The sequence below is a fragment of the Bubalus kerabau genome, chromosome 7 (assembly GCF_029407905.1).
Source record: "Bubalus kerabau isolate K-KA32 ecotype Philippines breed swamp buffalo chromosome 7, PCC_UOA_SB_1v2, whole genome shotgun sequence".
NCBI classification, from domain to species: Eukaryota; Metazoa; Chordata; class Mammalia; order Artiodactyla; family Bovidae; genus Bubalus; species Bubalus kerabau.
The window spans coordinates 44,352,067-44,374,426 of NC_073630.1; the positions used below are offsets into that span (position 1 = coordinate 44,352,067).

The window sequence follows — 22,360 nt, forward strand, 5'->3', positions numbered from 1 at the left end:
AGATAGCATGTCCAAGCCTCTTCTACTCAGGAGAATATACTTTGACTTGTGGTTTCTTTGCTTTCTTCCCAGCTGCCCATCCTGTCTCAGTAGAGGGTTGTATTTGAGGTTCAGAGGCATGAATTACCTACAGAGACCATTGGTGACAGAAGCATCTCTAAGTTTCTGGATGGAATTTCTCTGAATACACAGGAGTCTTGGATGATGCTACTGACACTGGGATGAGTAATGTTACCTTAGGTGGGTGTGAGGCTTAAGCAAGTCAAATCTAGAAATTGACTAGTGCTTGGCAGGGACTATCTCTAAAAGAAGTGAAATAATAACATACTAATAATGAGACACAGATGAATTGCTATTATTGGTGGTATAATTATTAGTTCACCATTTTACAACCCAGATAGGGATACTGGGATTCAGAGAAGTGGAAAAACTTGCCCAAAGCCACAAAGTCCATTAGCAGTAGAGTGGAACATCACTTAAGCACTTCTGACCAAAACACCATGCTAGCCCAGAGCCAGTAAGGTTGTCTGATGAAGTGGAAACAGGAGTGATTTGGGAAGTTTCTGTGGCTATGCTGAAATGGATTGTGTGGTCCTAAAGTTCCCAGGTGCAAGTATTGGGGTGCTCCTGCTTTGCCCGGGTCCTGGGTGGGATCGAGGCTCTGGGCAATGGTAGACTGCTTGTCCTGGGGTCACAAGATGCTGCTTAAAAGACGCTGAAGTTCTCTGAAATCCAACACTTCCTCTGAGTTTGCTTCTATATGTTATTTCTCTCTAGTTTTTTTCCTTCCTCTTCCCTTTTTTTCTTTGTCTCCGTAATCTCTGAACTTTCTGCCTTTTACTTGAAATGTATTATATATATATTTCTTATTGTTTTCTTTCCTTAGTGCAGTTTTCATTTTTAAGTCCCTCTGTGCTTGACCCTTGATCAAATTTGTGTGATTATTTTAAATGTTTCATCTCATGGGTTTTAGCCTTTTATCTTAACCTTTTTTATATTAAAAAATAGTAACCTTTTAGATCATTGGCTCTAGCCTTTTATCTTCTGTTTAAAATCTCATCTATTTCTATTTTATAACTTTTATCCTTTATTTTTATTGGGATTTAACAAAACTTCTGTTCGCCTTTACTTTATGAATTGCTTTTTGAAGGCTGTCAAGAGACTAAGTCATAGAAGCAGTAGAGAATTTCTCTCTCCAGATAAAGGAGGTCAGAAGTCGTGCAGACTCCTCTGCTAGCTTTCAGGCATCCATGGCTTTTGTAGGCATTATTTTTCCTGAATGCTTCACCCCCTCTGGTTAACTCTCTTGAAGGCCATGTATTTCATGAGGTAAACGGTACACTCAATTTCTCAAAATAATGGTGACATTGTTTTTCATCTCTTACCTTTAAATATGATATGGTGGTTTAGTTGCTAAGTCACGTCTGACTCTTGCGACCCCATGGACTATAGCCGGCCAGGCTCCTTTGTCCATGGGATTCTCCAGGAAAGAATATTGGGATGAGTGGCCGTTTCCTTCTCCAAAATATGAGGAACCACTTATCTTTAAACATATGAATTAATATGTTTTCAATGAACCAAACAGACACCACAATTGGGCCTAAGTAGTACATTAAAGGACTGTAAGTAGAGTGGATGTCCATCTAGTGTTGACAGGTTGCAGGAAGAAACCCTTTTGGGTATGGAGCCAGGATTTTAATTGCAATCAACTTAGTGTGATTGTTGGGAAGTTCCATTAGAATTATCAAGAATTGCCAGCCTTCTTTTTTTTTTTTCACGAACATGTTTTGCTCTCAGCAATATTTTCATAGACTTCTTGAACTATATAGTGCCCTATGGAGAAATGAGTTGACAGATGGAATGCTAAACTTATCTTCAGGAGAAAAAAAAAGGGATTTTGCCTATTTTAAAATGAGCTCATTAAGCAGATATCTTGTTACTTTATACAGACAGGGTAAATGCCTTTACCTTAGCAAGCAGAACTCACCATGAATATAGGGCACAGAACAAACAATACTGGAAATTTTTTAAAATTTAAAACACCAAGATAACATAGGCATATAATAATTACCATTCTTTTTAGATGGGGTTGTTTAGTTTAAACCTTGACCAATGGGACCCACACTCTGAGGGTTTGCCCTAATGTGGTTCAGAGGACATCCTATTCCTCTAAATGTATCTTGGCAAGTTTCCTGGAAATGAAGCCAGTTTTCCAGCCTAGATAGGAGATACCAGGTGGAGAGATGGTATCATCTCTCAGATGGCCCGAATTTGAATCTCAGGTCAACCATTAATCATGTGGCCATGGCAAATTGTTTAAGCTCTCTGTAACTCAGTTTCCTCACCTACAAAATGATAAGTGTACATCATAGAGTCATCATGAAGACATTAAATGAGATACTACGTGCAAGTTCTTAGAACAGTCTTAGGCAAATGTTAAATGTTCACTAAATATCAGTTATCATTGTTATCCTTTCAGAGACAAGTCACTCTCATTTCAACCACCTCAAATAAATGTGATCATTTTTTTTACAGATTTAATATATTCCATTTGAAAAAGTTCCTGTTTTATGTGTGTGTGTGTGTATGAAATCTCTATTGTGAAAGGTTCTGAACTTCTAATTTAATGGAACTTTAAGCTCGGGGCTTCCCTGGTGACTCAGATGGTAAAGAATCTACCTGTAATGCAGGAGACCCAAATTCAATCCCTGGGTCAGGAAGATTCCCTGGAGGAGGGAATAGCTACTCACTCTTGTATTATGAGCCTGGTGAGCTCCAGTCCATGGGGTCGCAGAGTCAGACACAACTGAGCAACTAACACTTCATGTTCAGTGAAGACTAGTATCATTATGTCATGACAAGTATTGAGGTTCTGACAGAGCTTGAATTTCTTCAGCAGGCATTTGGAGATAGTTAAAGTTTTTAAAGGAGAATGATGCTACTAGCTTTAGAGCTAAGGCACTGGAAGTGTCTGCTGGGCATAGAAATGGATTCTGCAGAGAAAAAGGAAACTGTCCACAAAAGGATCTCAGTCTGATTTCATCTGACTATGCTCTTCTTAAATACTCAGCAAACATCTGCTAAAAGGATGAGTAACTGGAATTCTGGAGTCTAGATTTCAGTACAGTTCGGGGTTCAAAATACGTAACAATGGTCTTTGTTCTTCCTGTATGACCTGACATGTCTCCTCTGACCACAACTCTTTGCAAACAATGAAAACAGTTACTGAATTTCATATGCTGACTTTGTTCAGTTTCTCACAGTTTTACTTGTGAAGCGGAAAATTAAATGTTGAAATTTTACAGATGGGGACAAAATTTATGGAGTCTTAGACTAGGAAGTGATCTTTCATACCATTTAGCTATTTATCTACATTTAACAAAAGTGGAAAATGGGTGTAGGTAATGTTAGGGATAGTAGCTATGGTCACCTAGTTAGCCAGTGGTAGAGTCAGTAATGAAATCAAGACATTTCAACACTTACTCTTTTAAATAAAGATTATTAGGGAATTCCCTGGTGGTCCACTGGATAGGATTTCAGGCTTTCACTGCTGAGGGACTGGGTTCAATCCCTGGGGGAAATTAAGATCCTGGAAGTCATGTGGCACAGCCCCCCGCGCCCCCCACCAAAAATAAAAAAAAAAAAGAATGTTAGACTAGAAAGAAAACTTGGGGATTCTTCTGTTCCACATTTGGTAAATGAACAACCTGAGGCCCAGAGAAATAAACTATTTAAGTCACACATCTTGGCGCTGGCAAAGTCTATCCATAAACTCAGGACTCTTGACTTAGTCCAGTACCTTTAACCCAATTGTACCCAGACCACAGTGATAATATCAACTAAATCCTTGATTGGAAAGGCCACTGATACATGTATTTCAGAATATTTGAACAAATGCAATTGGTTATCATGTTCCAGGTCTGTGGATTGAAATCAATCTGGTTGATTTCTTTCTTCCCACCACCATCCCCTACTCCCACCTGAATTCATGCACAAGATACAGAATTAGTTCATTGCATTTGGATATACAATTCACGGCACTGTGACTGCAGTAAGGCGGGTTCACTCACTACATGAGTGGTAGTTTCTGCTCACTATGTCCTCTATAAATCACCCTGAAAATTCCTGGAAATAGAAGTGTATTCGGTGGATGCAGTTATTTGGGAAAAAGTACTTAAATCTTTATGTCCACAAAACTCATCTAAATGCCTCAAGTGCCTCGCACAGTGGATGTTCAATGAATATTTGTTTAGATTTTTCTGACTGCAACTCATTCCTTCAATAACTGTTGATCAGGTGCCTCATATAGTCAAAGTAAGTGCAAAATTCCTACAACACAAGCAGGGGTAAACCAGGAGACTGTAAGTTTCATGAGCTTTAAAAATGCCTTAAGAGCTTCTAAGCTAAGGCTTCCCTGTAGGTGGCATTGGAAAATACTGCTATAATGATATAGGTAATGCGGTTTCCTCTTGGCTTGTTTTATAGGAGACATACTTTATCCCCTACAAACAGGAAGCCTCTGTTCAGTTCAGCTGTGCTGATATCCAGAACTCCAAACAAGTTGTGCTTGGTAAACCATCCTGCTAAGCCGTAGAGAAAACTCAAGAGCCTGACACAGTATAAATTGCAGGAGATTCTGGCAATAAGACAAAGTCTCTTCCGGAGGAAATGGTGAGACATTGTGATTTATGGTCCCATCATTGCTACGACTCCTAATGAGAGACATCTGTTGCTTTCAGGCCATCAAACTAAATAAACGACTTCACACAAGTGTGAGGATGTCCTAACAGGGATTTGACTGCCACCAGAGAATACATTCTTTCTTAGGACATTTTCCCTTTTCTAGAGGCACTGCAAGATACAATTTGCATGCATGATATTAATTTTTAAAATTGCAAGTCATCATTCTTCAAAATATTTCATTTTCTTCAGTAATGCCGGATGCTTTTAGATTTATGCATTCAATTAACATGAATATTCAAAGGATTTTTAAGAGAGCAAAAGTGATTTTTCCGCAAATCCCTTTGGACTTTGTAAGAAGACTCTCTTGCAAATTATTATGCTTAAGTAGATGTTCTCTAATGTTGAAATGTTATTTTTCAGATAAAGATACATTTTTAATGTGAAGTTGTATCCAATTTGTAGTATGTAATAACTTTCATTTGAGATAATCAAAAAATAGCTAAAAGATTTCCATTCTTGCTAAGGACTTTGATATTAATGGTTGTAAATACATTGGCAGACAGTTTATAGTAAACATCATTCTTTTAAAAAATTCCATGGTTTTTAATAATTTAGAAATATGTATTAAACAAATGATATTCTAAATTCATTATTAATGCAGACAATAGACCCATTACAAGCCTGGCATCAGACCCAATACCCGTCTTTGGGTAGTTAGTAACAAGATGGGCTGGGGGAGTTGTCACCCATGACATATGCAAATTCATGTAATAATGGGTCACTGTTTTCTCAGAATTTTTATTTAATTCTTTGAAAAGTCCACCTTAAGGGAGAATTTCTGTTTTGATAATCCATGCACAAAATTGTCTTCAACCTACTGAAATACATAAAGCCAAAAGTGAATCGAGTTTTTGTATGAAATAATTAATATTCAAGTTTGTATCCATTAAAAATCACTTTTACAGGTATCACCCCATGATGAGGCCGATGTCATTCACTCATCCACACATTCACTCATTTTTGCAGTATTAGTGTGACTACTTGTCACTCGGTGTTCCATGACCTGTGGATATAGCAGTGAGCAAAATAGACAAAAAAATTCCGTTCCCTTGGAAATGACATTCTAGTGGAAAAAGAGACAGTAAGCAACAGCAAAAATAAATAAAATATACATTATTAGATGCTCTTGAGTGCTAAAGAGAAAGCTAAAGCAGGAAAAGGGCATGGGGGGATGTTTAAGGGGTTGAGGTTTAAGCCAGGGTGGCCAGAAGAAGCCTCACTGAGAAGGTGGCATTTGAATGAAAGCAGAGGTGATGAGATATTGAGATGGATGTTTGGGAGAAGAGAGATTCCAGACAGAGAGAAAAATGAATTCAAAGGCCCAGAGGCAGGACTTCCCTGGTGGTCCAGTGGTTAGGGGGCACTGCAGGGGGCACAGGTTTGATCTCTGGAGTGTGTGGGGAATAAGATCCCATATGCTGGGGCAGTGCAGCCAAAATTTTTTAAATAATAATAATAAAAAGCTCACAGGCAGCAAAAGGACTGGTGTGCTGGAGGAAAGGCAACAGGCCAGGGAAGCTGGAATGAGGTGAGCAAAAGGGAGGGTCAGTGAAGGACGAGGCAGAGAAAGAACAGGAGACAGTGACTATGGCTTTTGCTCTGAATGGGTGAGAGATTCTGGGCAGAGCAGTGAGGCAATCTACATTTTACCGGGATAACTCTGGCTCATGTGAGAATAAACCATGGTGGGGGAGTAGAAAAGAGGGGTGGGATCTGACAGACTACCTAGGAGAACACTGCAGTTATTTTGGCATCAGATGATATTGAATCTTTTAAGTGGGAAAGAAGTAAAAAGATGATGACTGGGAAATGGACGGATTTCTGTGCACCTTGGTTTCCACGTGTATGGAAAGGGAGAATCGTAGCTAGGGTTGTTGGAGGGTGATGGGTAACACATGCCAGGGCCAGACATGTATTAGATGCCTGATGAATGGTGGCTCCTTCAGCTCAGGTTCGGTTTATCTGGATCGAATCTTTTTTATGTCCTCCCTGTCATTCAGCTGGTCTAATTGTGCCTACATTGTGTTCTCATAATATTATGTTGTTAACTCCCGACTTCACGTTTATTTTTCATGCTGGCACTGCCCCTCTGCTACACTAGGCTCTACCATTCTTTGGGGCAGTCTCACTCCCCTTATATCATCAGCACCTCACACACGGCTGGAAACATGGAAGGTTGCAGGACAAGTTTGAGCTGGGCATCCTGCTGAGTGATCAAAGGAGAGACTATAAGTTCCACTGGCAGATGTATCTCTTCACTCATCTCTAATATGTACACATTGTCCTTATGCTCTCTTTGTTTTCTTCCCAGTTAAAATAATGTCTAGAGTGGTATTGGTTTTCTTAGATGCGGGGGGAGGGGTGATAGTGAAGAGTTCCTGAAAGAGAGAGGAAGAGCAGAAAGGAGCAGCAGAAAACCTAGATAAGACTCCAGAAATATCTGGGTTCTAACCTAGCAGTAGTTAGCTGCTCAGTCATGTCTGATGCTTTGCAGTGCTATGGACTGTAGCCCACCAGGCTCATCTGTCCATAGGATTCTCCAGGCAAGAATACTGGAGTGGGTAGCCATTCCCTTCTCTAGAGGATCTTCCCGACTCAGGGGTCAAACCAGAGTCTCCTGCACTGCGGACAGATTCTTTATCATTTGAGTCACAGGGGATTCTAACCTAGATCTGCCATTTTAGTGGGTGTATGACCCTGAGCAAAACATTTAGCTTCTCTAAGCCCCAGATTTCAGATCCAAAAAATTGAGGATAATTACACTTTCTAATTTTGAAAGTTGGGCATTGTAATGCATGTGAAAGCTTTGCGGCTTTCAGGACCCATCCATCATAGTCAGAAAGTGCCATGCCTTTGAGAGATGTGGCAACAGGCACTCGGTAATACTACTTGTATTCGGCTGAAGAGTGAACTCTCGGATATTTGATAATTTGTAAGTAGCTCACTTTTATGATGTATTGAGAATCACATGGACAGCATGCTGTGTATGAATTCTTGGATGTAAAGATGAGAAATGTAGAGTCATGCCATGAAAGATTAAACCAAATTCAAGATTGCAAGCATAATTCTAGCTGAAAGTATGCTCACTGGTCCACATTTGTACCTACCTCCCTGTGGAAAGAACTGCGAGTAAATCTCTTTGAAGGTATCTTCATTAACAACCCCGCTGGGACATTCCTAGAGGAAGTGGGAGAGAAGCAATATGAGAAAAGTGTTCATAAAACGGATTTTTCTGCACATTTTGAAATAGGACTGTCTACTGTGCAAAGCTGAACCAAGAAAGTTATCCATCCATCCATCCATTATCACACAAAGAATAAAAGTGCACTATAAACTTTGTTCCAGTTCTCATAGAATGAAAAAAAGTTGTTGATGTAAAAATCTTTGCATAATATCCACATCACAGCTGGTCTGACACAGGGTTGTTTTTAAGGTTGTTAAAAAACACAGGGTTGTTTTTAAGAACATGTATATATGTTATCTATGGGTAGGAGGAAATTTGTTTTTCATTCAGCGAGAATACTGCAAGAGGTTTCGGATATGGTCTTGACTGGACCTTCATGTTGTGTCCTCTGCAGATGTGCTGGACACACATTATCTTTAGTTTAATGTGAAAATGGTGTGCTCCCTTGGGTCTAAGGTGGCCCCACAAGCCTCCAGCAGGAATAGCTACAGATTGCTCCGGACTGCATAATAACAAGGGTAGAAATAAATCACTTGAGTAAGGAAAGACCCCAAGATTTTTTTTAAGTTCTAAAGAGGAGAGTGTGAAAGGAGGATGCCTGAATGTAATGAATTCCCACCTTTGTCCTGTGGTTGGAGTTATTTAAGGCTGGTGGATACTGACCATAGGAACGCCACTAATATTGGATTATTGACTTGATGGGGCCACAGAGCAAAGGTACCCCTCTGAAATGGAAATTTTCTATAAAAGGAACTGAAATGTAAAATGTCATACAAAGTGAAAGTAAAAGTGTTAGTTGCCTAGTCGTAGTCCATCTCTTTGTGACCCCATGGACTGTGGCCCGCTAGGCTCCTCTGTCCATGGAATTTTCCAGGCAAGAACACTGGAGTAGGTAGCCATTCCCTTCTTCAGGGGGTCTTCCCAACCCAAGGATCGAATCCAGTCTCCTGTATTGCAGGCAGATTCTTTACTGTCTGAGTCACCAGGGAAGCCCAATGCTATATAAGGTCTGCCTTTATGCTGAGGTGAGGACTAATCAAGTGGACTTGACACTGATGTAAGGGCAAAAAAATGCTTTCATTCTTTGGAGTTTCAAAAACAATCTGGTCAGGAATCTGAACTGGAGAGGTCCCTGGAACAGTCGAGACTGACAATCACAAAGTAATTTGACATCAAACCACATGTGGGATGCTAACTCCATACTGAAGGTGAGGAAGTGATAAGTTCTGTCTGGTCCTTCTGAGTAGCTTTTCAGTAAGTTTTTTTTTCTGTAAGTTTTCTGTAAGTTCCCTCACTTCAGTTCTCACAGAACCCCCCTGGTCTACCAGCATCTCCAAGATTCACTGGGGGAGAATCAGAGGTATGCGAATTCCCCTGATGTTAGACATGGATATTCTGTGTACTTTAAATTTGAGGCTATTTCTGGAATCTTCAAAAATCATTTGTGGTCTTTAAAACTCTTAACTCTTTGTCCCCTCCTGAATAAACTTGATGTATTAATTTGATGTTTCCTTTTTCTAAAACTCAGTTACTCACAACTGTCATGTGCTTCACATGAGGAATTTTCTATTTTCTTCTTTGTTGGTTTGAAAGGTTATATCTTTGATACATTAACACAGCTTCAAATAGTAGTTGCCAATGTGAAGCTTGTGTTACAGGCTTGTCAATGTGTATTTTTCCCATTCGATTATTATATGGCAAGCCACTCCAGTACTCTTGCCTAGAAAATCCCATGGATGGAGGAGCCTGGTAGGCTGCAGTCCATGGGGTTGCTACAAGTTGGAGGCGACTGAGCGACTTCACTTTCACTTTTCATTTTCACACAGTGGAGAAGGCAATGGCAGCCCACTCCAGTGTTCTTGCCTGGAGAATCCCAGGGACGGCAGAGCCTGGTGGGCTGCTGTCTATGGGGTCGCACAGAGTCGGACACGACTGAAGTGACTTAGCAGCAGCAGCAGCTATATCCATTCACTGAAGAGGAACTAGGTTCTGTGGTCAAGTGCCCTGTTACTCAGAGATCCAGTGGAAGAGCTGGAATGTGAGCTTGAAACTTTCCAGATTGTCACAAGGTTTTGTTTTAAACAAGCCCTGTGGAAATAATGACCTGAGGACCTAAGAGAATTGCAGCAAAGGAAAGACAGCCAGAAACAAATTAGGAAAAAAAAAAAAGAAAAAACCCAAGCAAGCAAATTATGATGTTTACTTTTATATATCAATTTGTCTGGGCCATAATGCCCATTTATTTGGTTAAACATTATTCTGGATCTTTCTATAAAGGTGTTTTTGAATGAGATTTACATTTAAATTGGTGGATTTTGAGTAAAAGAAATTACCCTCTAGCATATGAGTAGGCCTTATCTAATCATTTGAAGACCTGAATGGAACAAAAGGCTAATTTCTCCAGAGCAAAAGAGAATTTTCCAGCCTTGGGACTTGATAGGCAACACTGATTTTTCTTGATTCTACAGCAGATTGCCTTTGAACTTGAACTGCAATTCCTTCCTGAGTTCCTGAATCTCTAGCCTGTCTCCCTCTGTCTTCCGTCAGATTCTGGACTGGCTAAGCCTTCACAATCATATGAGCCAACTGTTTAAATAAATCACTTTCTGTATACATACACATCTATGGCTTTATTTTTTCTGGAATATCCTGACTAGTACATAAATAAATGAACAATCAAGAGTTAGAACTCCAAGAGGAAAGAAGATGGTGTGTATATAGTTCATTACTCAAAAGTTTTGACTAAATGACTTTATCTAGTTGGCAGCAACAGAACCAATTTTAAGAGCAAATAAGCACTTTGTAGTTAGACCCTCTCATGCATGGAAATTGTGATTGATTGGCTATTTATCTCTGAGCCATCTGCTGGGGATAGTAAGGAGAGAGCAAATAGAGGGCTGTCTGCCATCAGGAGGTGAATATACGCAAGGTCAAAACTAGACACTTGCCTCAGAGTTCAAATGACTCTAGCAAGAGACAAAGATGGGAAATGAAGGGATACCTGCAGTTAGCAAACTTGTCAGCTGTCTTTAGTCTCTAGATGCATTTGATAGATATATCTTATAATGTGAATTGAAATTCAGAGATTGATAGTCTCATATGTGTTTGCTTTATGTTTAATCATATGTCTGGGTCAGACAAAATCCTTTCTCTGCCAACTGAAAATTCCTGGCCAAGTTCTAGGGTGGTAAGACTTAGCAAGCTAATTGGTCTTTATTCATCCTTTATTTATTACATTAATTTGCAGCTTTAGCCCATACATACTGTAGGTCTATTATTCTAGGAACTTTTCTAAGAAATGAGGGAGCAGTCATAAACAAGTTAAATGTCTTATCTTCATGAAACCTGCATCCAGATGGAAGAAGAAAAGTAAAAAACAATAAATGAGATGATAAAAATAATTCAGGAGTGAAAACTAAGATCATGGCATCTAGTTCCATCACTTCATGGCAAATAGATGGGGAAACAGTGGAAACAGTGGCTGACTTTATTTTTATGGGTCCAAAATCATTGCAGATGGTGATTGCAGCCATGAAATTAAAAGACACTTACTCCTTGGAAGGAAAGTTATGACTAACCTAGACAGCATATTAAAAAGCAGAGACATTTCTTTGCCAACAAAGGTCTGTATAGTCACGGCTATGGTTTTTCCAGTAGTCATGTATGGATGTGAGAGTTGGACTATAAAGAAGGCTGAGTGCAGAAGAATTGATGCTTTTGAACTGTGGTGTTGGAGAAGACTCTTGAGGGTCCCTTGGACTGCAAGGAGATCCAACCAGTCCATCCTAAAGAAGATCAGCCCTGGGTGTTCATTGGAGGGACTGATGTTGAAGCTGAAATTCCAGTACTTTGGCCACCTGATGTGAAGAACTGACTCATTTGAAAAGACCCTGATGCTGGGAAAGATTTAGGGCAGGAGGAGAAGGGGACGACAGAGGATGAGATGGTTGGATAGCATCACTGACTCAATGGACACGAGTTTGAGAAGGCTCCGGGAGTTGGTGTTGGACAGGGAGGCCTGGCATGCTGCAGTTCATGGGGTTGCAAAGAGTCGACACGACTGAGTGACTGAACTGAACTGAACTGAGGATCTATTTATCTAAAAGAGTTCTTATGGGAAAGCAATACATTTTACAACCTTCTGGTGAAAAAGATTAATCATATTTTTCAGGATGCTAGTGACTTACAAAGCAGTACAATGTTCTATTTTCTAACTCCTCCCTTACCAGTTTTGTTGAGTCATTTCTGCACAAAAGAGGTATCTCCACCTCTCCATCAAGAAGAGTTTGACCTGCCCATGCATACAGCTAAGTGTAAACCATAAACAATGTGGCTGTATCAGGTTAACTCTTGCTGTAACAAACAAGATCCTAAATACATAACAAATTTAAAAGAATGCAGTATATTTTTGCTTGTCTAACAGGAGTGGTAGTACTGATCTGAGTTATTAAGGGATGCGTGTTCAAACTACTGCACAACTGCACTCATCTCACATGCTAGCAAAGTAATGCTCAGAATTCTCCAAGCCAGGCTTCAACAGCATGTGAACTAAGAATTTCCAGATGTTCAAGCTGGATTTAGAAAAGGCAGAAGAACCAGAAATCACATTGCCAACATCCATTGGATCATCAAAAAAGCAAGAGAAAACCAGAAAAACATCTACTTCTGCTTTATTGAATATGCCAAAGCCTTTGACTGTTTAGATCACAACAAACTATGAAAATTCTTAAAGAGATGGGAATACCAGACCACCTGACCTGCCTCCTGAGAAATCTGTATGCAGGTCAAGAAGGAACAGTTAGAACCTGACATGGAACAACAGACTGGTTTAAAATTGGGAAAGGAGTACGTCAAGGCTGTATATTGTCACCCTGCTTATTTAATTTATATGCAGAGTACATCATGTGAAATGCTGGGCTGGATGAAGCATAAACTGGAATCAAGATTGCCGGGAGAAATATCAATAATCTCAGATATGCAGATGACACCACCCTTATGGCAGAAAGCAAACAAGAACTAAAGAGCCTCTTGTTGAAAATGAAAGAGGAGAGTGAAAAAGCTGGCTTAAAACTCAACATTCAAAAAACGAAGATCATGGCATCCAGCCCTATCAATTCATGGCATATAGATGGGGAAACAATGGAAATAGTGACAGACTTTATTTTTTTGGGTTCCAAAATCACTGAAGATGGTGACTACAGCCATGAAATTAAAAGACACTTGCTCCTTGGAAGAAAAGTTATGACCAACCTAGACAGCATGTTAAAAAGTAGAGACGTTACTTTGCCAACAAAGGTCCTTCTAGTCAAAGCTATGGTTTTTCCAGTAGTCATGAATGGATGTGAGAGCTGAACTATAAAGAAAGCTGAGCGCAAAAGAATTAGTGCTGTTGAACTGTGGTGTTGGGGAAGACTCTTGAGAGTCCTTTGGGCTGCAAGGAGATCAAACCAATCAATCTTAAATGAAATCAGTCCTGAATATTCACTGAAAGGACCAATGCTGAAGTTGAACCACCAATACTTTGGCCACCTGATGTGAAGAACTGACTCCTTAGAAAAGACCCTGATGCTGGGAAAGATTGAAGGCAGGAGGAGAAGGGGATGACAGAGGATGAGATGGTTGGATGGCATCACCAACTTGAAGGACATGAGGTTGAGAAAGCTCCGGGAGTGGGTGATGGACAGGGAAGCATTACATGTTGCAATCTGTGGGGTTGCAAAGCGTCGGACACGACTGAGAGCCTGAACTGAACTGAAGTCACTTCACATGAGATCTTCATTGCGTCTTGCAGGTTCTTTCATTGCGGCTCACCGACTCTCTGGTTGTGGAGCGGGCTTACTTGCTCTACAGCATGTGGTATCTTAGTTCCCTGACCAGGGATTGAACCTGCATCTCCTTCACTGAAGGTGGATTCTTAACCACTGGACCACTTCCCCTGATATCATTTTTAAAGGATGATATTTTCAAATAAGTTCAGTAAGGGCTAAACACTGAAGTATGAATTTGTTAATTCGGCTTTCTTCACCATAAGACCAAGAAGCAATAGAGTTCCCAGCTTTAGAGAAAGTGAGGAAAGCTCACTTATCTATACTGTGATAAGTTACTATAACCTTCTATAAGCTTTATGGCTTGTGATGGGTGCGCTAAAGCGCAGGCGGCTGCGATGGGCGCCCTAAAGCGCAGGTGGCTGCATGGGCGCAGCCGAGAGGAGATACCCCAAGTCCGAGGTCAGGGGCAGAAGCCCGGAGGACCCCATGCCCAAAGGGCGGCGGCCAAGAGGAGTTACCCCACGTCCGAGGTCAGGGGCAGCGGCCGAGAGAAGATACCCAGCGTCCGAGGTCAGGGTCGGCGAGAGGAGTTAACCCCCATCTGAGGTCAGGGGCGGTGGCCAGGAGGAGCTACCCCACCCGCCTAAGCCCAAGGCCAGGGGCAGCGGCAGGGAGGAGCAACCCCATGCTGTGCGGGCACAGGAGGGCCTAGAGGAGCTATCCCACGTTGAAGGTCAGGAAGGATGGCGGTGAGGAGATACCCCTCGTCCAAGGTAAGGAGCATTGGCTGCACTTTGCTGGAGCAGCTGTGAAGAGATACCCCACGCCCAAGGTAAGAGACACCCAAGTAAGACGGTAGGTGTTGCAAGAGGGCATCAGAGGGCAGACACACTGAAACCATACTCACAGAAAACTAGTCAATCTAATAACACTAGGACCACGGCCTTGTCGGACTCAATGAAACTAAGCCATGCCCGTGGGGCAACCCAAGATGGGCGGGTCATGGTGGAGAGATCTGACAGAATGTGGTCCACTGGAGAAGGGACTGGCAAACCACTTCAGTATTCTTGCCTTGAGAATACTGTGAACAGTATGAGAAGGCAAAAGGATAGGATACTGCAAGAGGAACTCCCCAGGTCAGTAGGTGCCCAATATGCTACTGGAGTTCAGTGGAGAAATATTTCCAGAAAGAATGAAGGGATGGAGCCAAAGCAAAAACAATACCCAGCTGTGGATGTGACTGGTGATAGAAGCAAGGTCCGATGCTGTAAAGAGCAATATTGCATAGGAACCTGGAATGTCAGGTCCATTAATCAAGGCAAATTGGAAGTGGTCAAACAGGAGATGGCAAGAGTGAATGTTGACATTCTAGGAATCAGCGAACTGAAATGGACTGGAATGGGTGAATTTAACTCAGACGACCATTATATTTACTACTGCAGACAGGAATCCCTCAGAAGAAATGGAGTGGCCATCATGGTCAACAGAAGAGTCCGAAATGCAGTACTTGGATGCAATCTCAAAAACTACAGAATGATCTCTGTTCGTTTCCAAGGCAAACCATTCAATATCACAGTAATCCAAGTCTATGCCCCAACCAGTAACGCTGAAGAAGCTGAAGTTGAACAGTTCTATGAAGACCTACAAGACCTTTTAGAACTAACACCCAAAAAAGATGTCCTTTTCATGATAGGGGACTGGAATGCAAAAGTAGGACGTCAAGAAACACCTGGAGTAACAGGCAAATTTGGCCTTGGAATATGGAATGAAGCAGGGCAAAGACTAATAGAGTTTTGCCAAGAAAATGCACTGGTCATAACAAACACCCTCTTCCAACAACACAAGAGAAGACTCTATACATGGACATCACCAGATGGTCAACACCGAAATCAGATTGATTATATTCTTTGCAGCCAAAGATGGAGAGGCTCTATACAGTCAACAAAAACAAGACCGGGAGCCGACTGTGGCTCAGACCATGAACTCCTTATTGCCAAATTCAGACTTAAATTGAAGAAAGTAGGGAAAACCACTAGACCATTCAGGTATGACCTAAATCAAATCCCTTATGATTATACAGTGGAAGTGAGAAATAGATTTAAGGGCCTAGATCTGATAGATAGAGTGCCTGATGAGCTATGGAATGAGGTTCGTGACATTGTACAGGAGACAGGGATCAAGACCATCTCCATGGAAAAGAAATGCAAAAAAGCAAAATGGCTGTCTGGGGAGGCCTTACAAATAGCTTTGAAAAGAAAAGAAGTGAAAAGCAAAGGAGAAAAGGAAAGATATAAACATCTGAATGCAGAGTTCCAAAGAATAGCAAGAAGACATAATAAAGCCGCCTTCGGCGATCAATGCAAAGAAATAGAGGGAAACAACAGAATGGGAAAGACTAGAGATCTCTTCATGAAAATTAGAGATACCAAGGGAACATTTCATGCAAAGATGGGCTCGATAAAGGACAGAAATGGCATGGACCTAACAGAAGCAGAAGATATTAAGAAAAGATGGCAAGAATACACAGAAGAACTGTACAAAAAAGATCTTCACGACCCTGATAGTCACGACGGTGGGATCACTGATCTAGAGCCAGACATCCTGGAATGTGAAGTCAAGTGGGCCTTAGAAAGCTCACTATGAACAAAGCTAGCGGAGGTGATGGAATTCCAGTTGAGCTATTTCAAATCCTGAAAGATGATGCTGTGAAAGTGCTGCATTCAATATGCCAGCAAATTTGGAAAACTCAGCAGTGGCCACAGGACTGGAAAAGGTCAGTTTTCATTCCAATCCCAAAGAAAGGCAATGCCAAAGAATGCTCAAACTACTGCACAATTGCACTCATCTCACACGCTAGTATGGTAATGCTTAAAATTCTCCAAGCCAGGCTTCAGCAATATGTGAACCGTGAACTTCCTGATGTTCAAGCTGGTTTTAGAAAAGGCAGAGGAACCATAGATCAAATTGCCAACATCTGCTGGATCATGGAAAAAGCAAGAGAGTTCCAGAAAAACATCTATTTCTGCTTTATTGACTATGCTAAAGCCTTTGACCGTGTGAATCACAATAAACTGTGGAAAATTCTTAAAGAGGTGGGAATACCAGACCACCTAATCTGCTTCTTGAGATATTTGTATGCAGGTCATGAAGCAACAGTTAGAACTGGACATAGAACAACAGACTGGTTCCAAATAGGAAAGGGAGTACGTCAAGGCTGTATATTGTCACCCTGTTTATTTACCTTATATGCAGAGTACATCTTGAGAAACGCTGGACTGGAAGAAACACAAGCTGGAATCAAGATTGCCAGGAGAAATATCAATAACCTCAGATATGCAGATGACACCACCCTTATGGCAGAAAGTAAAGAGGAACTAAAAAGCCTCTTGGTGAAGGTGAAAGTGGAGAGTGAAAAAGTTGGTTTAAAGCTCAACATTCAGAAAACAAAGATCATGGCATCCGGTCCCACCACTTCATGGGAAATAGATGGGGAAACAGTGGAAACAGTGTCAGACTTTATTTTTCTGGGCTCCAAAATCACTGCAGATGGTGACTGCAGCCATGAAATTAAAAGACACTTACTCCTTGGAAGGAAAGTTATGACCAACCTAGATAGCATATTCAAAAGCAGAGACATTACTTTGCCAACAAAGGTCCATCTAGTCAAGGCTATGGTTTTTCCTGTGGTCATGTATGGATGTGAGAGTTGGACTGTGAAGAAGGCTGAGCGCTGAAGAATTGATGCTTTTGAACTGTGGTGTTGGAGAAGACTCTTGAGAGTCCCTTGGACTGCAAGGAGATCCAACCAGTCCATTCTGAAGGAGATCAGCCCTGGGATTTCTTTGGAAGGAATGATGCTAAAGCTGAAACTCCAGTACTTGGGCCACCTCATGCGAAGAGTTGACTCATTGGAAAAGACTCTGATGCTGGGAGGGATTGGGGGCAAGAGGAGAAGGGGATAAGAGGATAAGATGGCTGGATGGCATCAGTGACTCGATGGACATGAGTCTGAGTGAACTCCGGGAGTTGGTGATGGACAGGGAGGCCTGGCGTGCTGCGATTCATGGGGTCGCAAAAAATCGGACATGACTGAGTAACTGATCTGATCTGATGGCTTCTGTATTTTATTTTCTAATGATATTTCATCTGATTATTAGCAAATGGTGATGTAGTGAAAATATGTTGTCTATAGAAAAAATAAAGTAGATAAAATCACCTATAATCATATTACTGTAAGGATATTTTGGTCCTTTAACTGTATATTAATATGCTCTACATATAAAATTAGAAGTTGGACATGACTTAGTGAATGAACAACAAACAATAATAAAATTAGAATAACAATGTAGCATTGCATCTTATTCTTTTTACCATAAAAAAAATCCTGAGTGTAACATTTCATTATTATTAAAGGCTGCATAATAATATGTCCACTGCATTTACCATACAGTTGGGTATTTAGGGAATTGCAGCACATTTTTGAACTACATAGGAATAGTAATGTAATTAACATTCTAGTGCATACATCTGTGGTTCCACCGGTGGTTCTTTATGACTAATCCCAGAAGGAGGCTCATAAGACCAAAGGCTTTAAACCATGTTACGGCTCTAAACCATGTTAAGGCTCTTCATATGCACAGTCACATTGATTTCCAGAAGGGCTGCACCCACGTGTGCTACCACCACTGGTTTATGAGAAAATTTCACATCGAGAGGCATTGCTGACCAGAATCATATGGTGATTTGATACTCACCAAATCCCATGAACAAACAACAATAATCTGCTTTCCTCATGAATCTAATCATCATTCTGAAAATTACTGGGGGATATCAAGGTGTGTGTCCAATCCCTCCAAGGCATAAAGTGATGCACAGATTTTCATGCAGACAAGGATGCTTTGATGGCAGGCTGCTGGACCACATCACCACAGCTGTTTAATGAGTGTACATTCACTGCCTTCTTACCTACAATATCTCTTTTATTAAATAACATTTTCAATAACCCTGAAAAGTAAGGGTTAGTTAGAGATGAAAATGAAGCTTGGAGAGATGAAAATTATGTAACTTGTTGGAGTCACACAGTTTTTTACAGAGGCATACATGTGTTTCAGTCAGTTCAGTTCAGTCGCTCAGTCATGTCCGACTCTTTGCAACCCCATGAACCGCAGCACACCAGGCCTCCCTGTTCATCACCAACTCCCAGACTCCACCCAAACCCATGTCCATTGTGTCGGTGATGCCATCCAACCATCTCATCCTTTGTCTTCCCCTTCTCCTCCTGCCCTCAATCCTTCCCAGCATCAGGGTCTTTTCCAATGAATCAGCTCTCCACATCAGGTGGCCAAAGTATTGGAGTTTCAGCTTCAACATCAGTCCCTCCAATGAATACCTAGGACTGATCTTTAGAATGGACTGGTTGGATCTCCTTGCAGTCCAAGGGACCCTCAAGAGTCTTCTCCAACACCACAGTTCAAAAGTATCAATTCCTCTGCACTCAGCTTTCTTTATAGTCCAACTCTCACATCCATACATGACTACTGGAAAAACCATAGCTTTGACTAGATGGACCTTTGTTTTCAAAGTAATGTCTCTGCTTTTTAATATGCTGTCTAGGTTGGTCATAACTTTCCTTCCAAGGAGTAACCGTCTTTTAATTTCATGGCTGCAGTCACCATCTGCAGTGATTTTGGAGCCCAGAAAAATAGTCAGCCACTGTTTCCACTGCTTCCCATCTATTTGCCATGAAGTGATGGGACCAGCGGAGAAGGCAATGGCACCCCACTCCAATACTCTTGCCTGGGAAATCCCATGGATGGAGGAGCCTGGTAGGCTATAGTCCATGGGGTCACTAAGAGTCGGACACGACTGAACGAATTCCCTTTCACTTTTCATTTTCATGCATTGGAGAAGGAAATGGCAACCCACTCCAGTGTTCTTGCCTGGAGAATCCCAGGGACGAGGGAGCCTGGTGGGCTTCCATCTATGGGGTCACACAGAGTCGGACACGACTGAAGCGACTAAGTGAGCGAGCGAAGCAATGGGACCAGATGCCATGATCTTAGTTTTCTGAATGTTGAGCTTTAAGCTAACTTTTTCACTCTCCTCTTTCACTTTCATCAAGAGGCTCTTTAGTTTTTCTTCACTTTCTGCCATAAGGGTGGTGCCATCTGCATATCTGAGGTTATTGATATTTCTCCTGGCAATCTTGATCCCAGCTTGTGCTTTCTCCAGCCCAGTGTTTCTCATGATGTACTCTGCATATAAGTTAAATAAGCAGGGTAACAATATACAGCCTTGATGTACTCCTTTTCCTATTTGGAACCAGTCTGTTGTTGTATGTCCAGTTCTAACTGTTGCTTCCTGACCTGTATACAGGAGCCAGAGATCAAATTGTCAACATCCCTAAATATTGGAAGAACCAATGCTAAAGCTGAAGCTGCAATATTTGGTCACCTAATGCAAAGAACTGACCATTGGAAAGGACTCTGATGCTGGGAGAGATTGAAGGCAAAAGTAGAAGAGGACAACGGAGGCTGAGAAGATTAGATTGCATCACTGACTCAATGGACATGAATTTGTTTGTGTCCCAAAAACACCAACTTTGGGACATGGTGAAGGACAGAGAAGCCTGGTGTGATGCAGTCCATGGGGTGTCAAAGAGTCAGACGTGACTTAATGACTGAACAACATATATAATTGTAGTTTGTGAGATTTGGGGAAAATGAAATGTTTTAAATTTCTTTTTTGAGAAATGATTGCCTTTAGTTCAGCAAGGACCTCTCCACCTCCTTCCTTACCACATACGCTTTAATCTGAATATGAATGGCTGGACACTAAAGTTCTTTGGGAAAAGTCCCAGATTTTAGGACAGGTTAAGGGAACTACTCCATCAACTGTTAAGTAGCTAGGATTTCCTGGTGCTCTGCTGACTGGTACATTAATCTGTTAAGACCAGTGAGTTTCCTTCAGTGCTTCTTACCTTCACAATGATATGATCATAACGTGTTAAATGTAAGGTGAGATTTTCTTAGCATGTAATTGCCATGCCATTTTGTCAGTTGGTAAAGAGACACTTGCCTTGGGGCCTTGTGTTCCCTGTTGATCCTACTCAGCTGCCTTAGGTAGTGTTATGAGACACGTGGCAAGGTCCATTGTAAATGTACTATGACTATTTTGCTACTACTAATATCCATACTAACCACTAATATCCATACTAGTAAGTGAGAAACTTTTGTAATAATAATAATTAGCATGATGATGGTGGTGATGTTAGCGATGATGATGATATGTTAATACCTTGTGTTAAATGCTTTCCCTGGATTTTCTCATGGGAGTGGATAGATGCTAGCATTACCTCCATTTTACCGATGAACAAACTGTTAGAGAGAAACTACCCACATTCTCATAATTAGAATATAGCAGAGCCTAGTCTATTGACCACAGAGTTTGAGGATTTAAGCAACTTTAGAGCTTAAATGGTTTCTCCTGCTCTTGAAAAGTAGAGTGCTCTTATAAAACCTCCTGAAAGCTGAAATGGCAGAAAACACAGAAGCAGTCACCATAAAGAAGAGATGCTCACAGACACAGTTCAAAGCTATGGGGGCTTGATGCTGAGATGCAGAGGGTAGTTCTTGGGGGAGAGGGCTTGATGGTGCCCTTTGTTGCTTGGGGTGTGCTGCCTCTGTAGCAGCTAACTGTAAGAGGAATGCTGTATGCTATATTTCACTTTTTGCTTTTCTACATAAAAGTGAAAATCCTCTTCAGATATCTTTTCATTAGCAAAAATAGGGGCTAATGTAGGTCTTTAGACCTAAAGCAGGGATACCTGTAAACTAGTCTAGTGGCATCATTTTTAAACTGAGGAGACTGAGTTTGAGGTTATAGGAATTGCCCGTAAAGCACATGATGGGCTGCTGAGCCTTACCTTGTGTCTGGCTTTCCTGATGTCTAGCCTGATGTGTGGACATCACAGACACCTTCATGTTCATTTAATAGCTGGTGCCCTTCTGTCGGGAAGCATTTAGAATAAACACTGCAGCAGCAGCAGTGAAATGCTTATGCTCCTGGGCTCTGGAGTGAGACAGAGGAACTGCACTGAACCTCTCTTCCACTTAAAAGCTGCAGAGCTTCAGACAAACATTTCCTCGAAGTCCCCTTGTTCTCCTCTGTCACAGGGGGATAACTATTGACACTAGAGGGCTGCTATGAGGATTAATAAGATGATTCCACATTATGTTCCTATCTTAGAACTCAAATATGCACATCATATTTGATCATTAAATATGAGCTGTCAGTACAATATTAATAACCTGGAATTTGGTAAACAGAACTCCATCATACAAACAGTAACCTCAGCCTGGCTATCCTAGGGTTAAATGATATCCACCAAAGCAGTTGAACCCAGTAGAGTACTGGGCTGATATAATGCAATGAGCCTACAAAACAGATATGAGTTATGCCTCCCTGTCTAGCTTTATAAATTGAATCTGCTCTCTCTAATATCATCAGAGTTTACCCTCAAAGACAGGGGAACACTGCAATTGTAAATGACAGCTGAGAAGAATAAAAGGCCACATACTGGAAGTAAATGTCAGAGGAAACTCAGGAGCCTTTTATTCATTAAAGAAAAGTTTTCCCTACTAATGTTTAGGGGAGTACATTAGAA

The 22,360-nt window shown here is 41.2% G+C and overlaps 1 protein-coding gene across 2 annotated transcripts in view; it reads right to left on the reverse strand.

Annotated features, from left to right (window-relative positions):
* KCNIP4 (potassium voltage-gated channel interacting protein 4) overlaps positions 1–22,360 on the reverse strand; it is a 244,023-nt gene that overhangs the window by 12,914 nt on the left and 208,749 nt on the right. For both annotated transcript variants that reach the window (XM_055588138.1, XM_055588139.1), the window contains exon 3: positions 7,851–7,920. In XM_055588138.1, coding sequence (XP_055444113.1) covers positions 7,851–7,920 — 70 coding nt within the window. The remainder of the gene's footprint in view (positions 1–7,850; positions 7,921–22,360) is intronic.